At 32.3% G+C, this 8322-nt stretch overlaps 1 protein-coding gene across 1 annotated transcript; it reads left to right on the top strand.

Moving 5' to 3' along the window:
* Positions 1-7385: 7385 nt before the first annotated feature.
* On the top strand, positions 7386-7781 carry LOC149227072 (uncharacterized). Its single transcript, XM_089380395.1, has one exon. It carries the CDS (start codon positions 7386-7388, stop codon positions 7779-7781), a length of 396 nt encoding a protein of 131 aa, XP_089236521.1.
* The last annotated feature ends 541 nt before the right edge of the window (positions 7782-8322 follow it).

Raw genomic sequence — 8322 nt, 5'->3', positions numbered from 1 at the left:
CTTGCACATGTTTTCGTTTTCAAGCATTAACTGCCTACACTTGTCATTTTGTAGTTCTCAAATGTGCTCTTTTCTTTTCTATTTGTCAAGCTGTAGTAATAAGAATTCAGTTTGCATCCTATGGCTGTATTCACTATCTCTGAAGTGTTTGTTTGATTAGTACCACAGACTCTAACTTCTGTTCCTAAATTTTCTTATTCAAGATTGCTTCTGCACAATAAATATTCCCTAGTTATTTCCCTTTGCATTAACAGAAAAGTAAGAGAACTATTTTCATCATACAGTTCTCTGCTAACCACAAGAAATAAACCAGACCTCTACATCCCATTTCTGAACAGATCACATATAGATTATTTAACAGATTATCTAATAGATTATCTAAGTGATTTTCTTTACTTACCTGGTCTCTTCCCAGCGATAAAGACTCCTCAGAGGTTCACCTGGATTCTCTGTTGTTTTCTTGTCCACCCAACCACGAGATTCATCTTTCAAGACCAGAATCTCCCCCCTAGCTCTCTTGCAGGATCACTATCCTCAGCAAGAATGCACTTAGTGCTTGGCTATCTGGTCATCACCAGACTTAGCCCTCTTCCCTCTTCTGCCTATCCCTACAGCGCAAATTTTGCCTCCCCCCACTTCCTTTTCTCTGGAAGCCTTTCGAGTTAGGGGAGGTAGTTAGGGTTGTAGTCTCAGCAACCATCTTTTCCCAACTTCCTCCTTCAGAAGTTGCTAGTATTTCCAAGAAAACATTTTTTTTTTTTAAATAATAACAAGACTATTAAATTTCAACATCTAACAATGTCATATTCCGTTATGTCTTTTACCATAGTAAAAATCAAATATTTACATTTTCTTGGGGCATCACAAGTAAGTTGATTTCTTTTGAATCAGCGCATAGCCACTTAACAAACCAATGGACAAACAAAAAAATAGAAAAAAACATCACCATCATACATAACACTATTCTTCCTTCCCTCAGATCTGGAGGGGCAAGGGCTAGGCCCATATCCGCTTTGATATTAATTTGAGAAATAAATTGCATGGCCAAAATTTATGTTACATTAAATTAATTATACTATAAATACATCAATCATTAGTTGAAGATAGAAATGATATCTTAACCACACAATCAATTTGTTGACAAAATATCTCAATCACACACCTATATAGGATCTAAGATCTCTTTTAGATGTAACAAACTTCTAAGCTAAACAAATAACTCCATCATAAGGAAAGTAAGAATTATAATTTTCAAGTTAATAGATCTTCGTCCATCCATTTACAATTTCTTTTTCATGTCTTTTCTTTATGTTTATATTTAATTATTGTGATATTTATAATTAAAATATCTCAAGCAAACTTTAGCAGTCTCAACCTTCTTCAAACCCACTTTAATTATCAATTATCAATAATTACTAGGTAGATGATAGGGATTTAACCTACACAAAAAATTCTAGAATATTTTTAGTAACAATGAAAAATCAAAAACTGAGATTTTTTATTTTTACTCTTTTAATTAAATTGATTAATTAAAAAATATGTCATTTGAATATGTGTCAAATGACGAGTTATGGTTTTTTGGCATGTGATATTAGTAAGCCATGCTATTAGTCCATGATAAATTATGACAAAACCTATTTACAAGTTATGAATCTCCACGATAAAGTGAAGATGAAGATCCATGATTAAGAGTCGTGTTACATGTTTCTTTAAATGTATATATTTTTAACTCATACATTGATTCTTTTAATAATAATAATAAAGTTATAGTTTAATTAATTTTTATGACTTTTTAAATTTTGATAACCTGAGATGTACAATAAAATAAGCATTTGTATATTTACCCTGAAATATACAATAAAGTAAGTGTTTTTATATTTATCAACATTTACTCACAATTTTATTTATATGATTATTAGTTTTATAAAAAGAAATTAATAATAAAACAAAATTTTTAAGGAAAATCATATTGATTAAATCATATTGATTAACAAGACTTTCATTAAAAAAAATGATTTCAAATCCATTTTATATTTTTATTTGTACGAAAAAGTGTCAAGGTGAGTACCTTTTATTTACAATAACATTTTAAGAGATATTAATTGTGAAAACTATTCAACATGAATCATAAATAAGATATTTCAAGTTAATTAAATAATTCCAATTCAACTACACTTTAAGCAATTTGATCCATTTAAATATATGATGAGTTTATATTTGAAATAGATTTATGTTTATTTTATGTTATAATGTTATAATATTATATATAGTTAATTATTAATATAAATGAAACATGAATTTTGTTATTCAAAATTGTTTTAAACGTTCATATAATACTATTATTTCCCCTGGTAAGTGTCTGTACGGGGTGTGCTTCCATGATTGATATGAGCGTTAGGTAATATGGTAAAGGTAGCAGGGTGTCTTCTAAATGGAAACTTATCTGTAGTATAGTACAAATAAGTAAAGATGGCTAGTTTGTGGGAGGTTGTTAATGTGATGGTTTTGATTATGTGGAAATTAGTTAAGAATAATATTTAAAGGGAATTATGGGTATGAGTGGATGATCTATTATGTATCATGACACAGGGTAAGGCAAGAAGGTTATAGACAATATGATTGACATTTTTCCTACTTCCCATAACATAAAAAATGCTAACTATTTGTGCATTATTAAGGTATCTTCTAGGGTTTCTAATCTAGGAGTGCACTTAGTAAAAATGAGAGAGTTCCAATACTAGATCTACATTGGAGCTACCAATACATCTAGGGATGGCAGTGGTTATCAATTGAAAATTAACAAGCACAAGGCATGTCACCTTTTGTTCACTATGACCTTGTGCTAAGAAGATTTAGATTTGACATAATTCTTATTCTGGCTTGGAGTAAAGTTTCGCTTGTGAATTTATTGCTTTTAGAATTGGAACAAGTCTTGGTTTTATTATTTTATCATTCTTCCTCCCTTCCCTTGTGTTGATAATCTCATATGGTTGTTTTTATTATTCTCCTTATGAGTTCTTTTCCTGTAAGTATTTATGTTTGCTACGCAAGTCACTCTCTACTTAACTTATATAAGTCAAAGGTGGTTTTTCCTCTCCTTTCATTCTTGGCCTCTTAGCTTTATTGTTCATGTTTCGAGGGCTCACTTGGTTTCTTCTCTATGTCTATGCTTAGCCATTCCCCCACATTTGCACTTAGACTTAGGCTTAGGAAGCATTTCAACTAGCTATGGTGAAATATAGGGATATCATCCTTGAAGAAGTCCAAATTGATATTTCAAATGTTGAAGATCAATTAGTACAAGCAAGAAGATGTATTCCTAACCAATAGGGTAAAAGGGATACCAAGGATTGGATTATTGAAATGGGGAGCTCTTCTACAACCCAAATCTCTTCCTATATGAAAACCATCAATTTGTACTAGCATATCAAAAATATCATGGGTAGGGTTTTTACGGAGACAGTTGAAACTGATGAGGAAATGATAAAGTCGCATGGCGAAACTAATGGATAAAGTGGATAGGCTTATCAATAAAGTCTCAATTAAAGGCATGAATTCTATGAGCATCAACTTTTCTTCCTTGTGAAATGACAGTGAACCAGAACCATCAATCGAAATGGACTTCCCAACTGAATGATAATCAAGCAATCTAGATATTCCATTCAATGCTTCTATAATGGCACTGCTACTATCATGTCTATCAGCTTAGGGTTTACCTTATTTCCTAAATCTTTTCTTGTATTATGAACGAAAATTAAATAGACTATAAAATTTTGAACTCATATAATTGATTTGATTTCCGAGGTGACATATTAGTAACTAATAATAGCTACTTATGTACATATTTTTAAAAGTAACAAAAATAACTTAATTTGAAAAATTATTATTAAAAAATATTAAATAAATAATTAAAATAGTATTTAAAGATTAGCGGAAAAAAATTTACCGCTTTTTTTTTTTTTTAAGTTTGGCATTGCTAAGGCTACAACATGGTTATGTCCAAAAATAATAGTCATTGAACCTACGACTTACATCTAAGAGTGCCTTAACAGCACACTCTCACCGTTATCCAAGACTGCATAAACGATTTACATTCTTATTCAATCCTCTTATTAAGTATAGAAAAACTTTGGCAAAAAAACATTTAGACATTTAAGCAACTGAACATTCATATAAAAATAACTCTAAGAAAATGTTCTAGAACGTTTATAATAAAATATGCCATTAATTGGAAACTCAAAAAAAATTATATATAGATATTTGTTTTAAATATATATTATAAAACAAAATAAAGCTCATAAATTATTTCAATAAAGATGTTTTACTTTTATCTTTTATTTCATGAATTTAATATATTTTTATATAAGAAAGGAAAAAATCATTTTTAAACATATATAATTTTATATTTTCCTTATATTTCTTTTTCAGGTTTACTCAAATAGACATGTTTTAATAATTAAAATTACGCTTTCTTATAGAAATACAACAATCTTATAATATAGAAATACACCAATCTTATAATAAATGAATTTTTTTTAACAACAATTTAATTATATAATTAACAAATTTCCTAAATATAAAAAAAATATACTATAATTCAATATTTATATAAATCACAATATCTTTTAAAAAAACCCTAACATTTTAAACTTGACACCATCATCAATAATTATTGAGAGCAAATAACTCAACCTAAATTCAAAAAAATAGAAAAGGGAGGCACAAAAGAATTTCACAAATGCTAAAACATTTCATCTTTATACTTCTGTTGAATTTATTTTGATTAATATTTTTGGAAATATTTTAGAAAATTTAAGTTCAGCAACAATATCAGTTAACTAGGGGTGGCTGTGCCTGTGGCTGGAGAGGGAGGGATTGTTCATAATCTTAATGGAAAATTAACCATTAGCTATTCCTGGGTTTAAGATGAAAGACCAACCATCAAGTTGAGATTTATAGTTTCTCTTTCCCCTATAATCAGAATATTCAGAATTTAGTAATTTTTGACCACTCTCTCATGACTATTAAACACTTGGACAAAGGTAATTGGCCCAAAAGTGCACTTTCAAACTTATTTCACAAAAAAAATCTCTAAAATCCTTGAAATATTCCCTCTCAAATTCTAATTTCGCCGCCTCACATCTCAAAATATGAAAGCCAACAAACAAACTAAGCTAGCTTGTTCTCTTGAAGCTGGTCAAACCGAAGTAAATGGATGCCATGGGTGACAATGTATCCCATGATCCCTCTACCAACTATATTTCAATGCCCAAAATTATAATATTTATCCTATATCCCTCCCTCTCATTCTGAACATTAAGAAAATGGATAGAGTACACGACAGGTTATCATAGCGCCCTTTGACGAAATGTCCCATGCAAAACATTTACTCCCTATCTCTTCACGCGCCCTAAGTGCAGGGGAGCGATGACAATTGAATATATTATCCACCCTCGCATACCAGATATTGTTACTCCAATGGACTTAGTCATTATGAAAGTTAATGGTTTAAGGAGCAAAACCGAATGTGGTATTTTCTCCAGACTCATTAAACACATGGTCTCAGACTATCGTCCAGCTATTAGTTGATAATTCAGTTACATCTGTGCAAGGTCTTCAGGCTTCTCCAACGCAGTAGGCATATCTCTGGATTAGTTGTTTCGTCGATTGTAGTGTCAATTCTAGCATCTCTCTAGATTTGATTGGGTATCGGGTTTCTTCTGATGCAACTTTGTCGATGAGTCTCTATTGACTATATTTTCATCCCTCAATATTATCTACTTCATTAGCATTCCTCAAATTTTTGCTTTCTTTTCCCACCCCTTTGACATTCTCCTTCTATGACTCGTTCTTATCGCTCTTGTAGCCGAAAGTGCCTCCTCTAGTTCCAGGACTAGCTTTGCTCTTTTGAGATTTAGCTATCGTCTTCTCTAATATAGTGAAACCAATTTGTCTCTCCAAATATCGAGCTCGGGCGCCTTCAATTATGATTTTCTTAGGGTGGACTTCATTTTCCTTGGAAAATTGGGTTTGTATCCTCTTTTCCTAGACTGAGCCCTCCTCCTCTTTACCAGCGCCCTTGGCACATTATGCAAAAAAGAGTTCGAGGTCCTTTCCTGCCACTTGTCCAAGCAGATGGACAACAAAAGACAAATCTCCTCGAATTATTGGCAACCCGGCTTGCAGCAATTGCCTTTAGCAAATTGAATCTCTCCACCTTGAAACAATGGAGTTAAAATGGAAATTGTATCAACAAATGACCATGCCCATTAATCTCTTTGAAGAAATTCAAACCTGAAAAGAAAGTTAGCACTCAAGAAGATGAGATTGATGCCCCAGATAACAGATAAAATAAAAGATTTACAACTGCAACATCCAAATAGTGATGCTCATACCTCCAGCAATAGTGTTTCCAGTCGTCAGAAGGACAGATTAGTTCCTCATCTCAATCAATTCCCAGAAGATTACACCCCACAAATTCTCTGACGTACTCACCATATAAATGTGTTTTGATCTTGAGAGTTGTGTAAATTATATGTATGTAGTTTTTAGGTAATTCCTGAAAGCTCCTGTCCAGAAGACCTGCCATCAGATAAATCATAGTATTATTTCCCCAATAATTGTTAAATTGTCATTTTTGTTTAAAAAAATACAATAAATTGTTTTTTTTCTTCAAATTCTAAAATATTGTCAAAATCAAAAAACAGAAAAAAACCAACTTTAATCATAATTTTCTATGTGTGTTATATTCCATCTAAATTGTTTTTATTTTTTCTCAAATTCTAAAATATTCCTGAAATCTAAAAAAGCAGAAAAAAAACAACCCGAAACATAATCTTCTATAGGTTTTATATTCCATCCCATTCCATCTGTAATGTGCCACGCTATGCCTCATTTTTATATTCCATGTGTAATGGGATGCCACGCAAATGATTGAAGCATCATGGATGCCTTGCTGTATCGATAATAACGTATCCTTATTAATCGGGATTCAAACGTAACATATTTGAATAAAATAATATGTTGTTGTCCACTGTAGACGTTCAGGCAGAAGGCAATGACATGGCTTTGGAAATGCACGCAGTTTTATATCACTGAAAAACAAACAAAATGTCTCCATATTTGCTCTCACGATGCCGTCCTCGTCTTTTAATCTATTCCATCGAAATGTGCTCAGATTACTTTATCAGTTTATTTATAAAAAAAATCTATGTCCCCCGTCCTATCCGTCGTTTATTTCGCCAGAGTTGACTCAAAATTGCAATTGTATATTCAAGCATTGCTGGAAACCGAATCCTCTAGCACATGACATCTGAATTTTCCCCTAGAAATCGGTATTCAGTGGTTCAAGGTTTACCAGGTTTGATTGTGCGGAATTTAGAAATATGGTGAATCACAAGGGAACGATGGTTCCGGCCATGGCCGTTTCAGTGATTATTCTATGGGCACAGCTTGCAGGTCATGTGCATTCTTCTTCAGATGACTGTACGATGGTAGTATCCCTCTTCAAATCGTGTTATAGTGCTCTAAAGCCGGGAAATTTTTTTATGAAGGCGGAGGGAGTTTGCTGCAGAAGCTTCGACAATCTGGAGAACAGGATCGGCGAGCACCAGCTTACAAGATATGCCATTTGTGAATGCTTCAAGGCCTTTGATTATGATAACCAAAATTTGGTCAACGAAAATCTACTGGAAGTTCGGGCCTTATGTGGGCCGACCATTCCCCACCCAATAACCTCCAATTCGGATTGCTTGCCCTATGTGAGGGCACATAAAATTTAACTCGGATTAGTTTGTTGGTAGAATCTTGAATATCCTGGAAGGAAATGTTGGATCTCAAGAGGTTTTCTTCTTTATATCCTACACTCAAATTTATAATATTTCTCTCTGCTTGTTGCAGCGTTTATTTTTGGTTATAAATATGTTTTCTTGCAACTTTCTGCTACATTTTCATGTTCGCATAATTTTGATCGTTTCGCTCACACCCATAGCGTTCTATGACTAGTCGACCGCTTGGATTTTCGTTGCAAACTATCTGGTAGATTTTTGAATTAGCAGAAAAAGGTCATTGTCATAAGTTCATATCTTAAATTTACCATAGAAATGGCAAAAGTGTTTCTTAGAGTGGACATCAAATGGCTATGAATGAAAGTTAATAGTTGATGTTATGAATTCGCAGAAAAAAGTCATTGTCATAAGTTCATATCTTAAATTTTGCCATCGAAATCGCAAAATTGTTTCTTAAGTGGACATCAAACGGCTATGAATGAAAGTTAATAGTTGATTTTATGAACTGCCAGAAAAAGGTCATTGTTATAAGATC

The sequence above is a fragment of the Pinus tabuliformis genome, chromosome J (assembly GCF_031772625.1).
Source record: "Pinus tabuliformis cultivar Carrire ecotype Pingquan chromosome J, CPIR1, whole genome shotgun sequence".
Lineage (NCBI taxonomy): Eukaryota > Viridiplantae > Streptophyta > Pinopsida > Pinales > Pinaceae > Pinus > Pinus tabuliformis.
The sequence above is the reverse complement of the archived record's forward strand: the minus strand, read 5'-3'. Positions and strand labels throughout refer to the sequence as shown.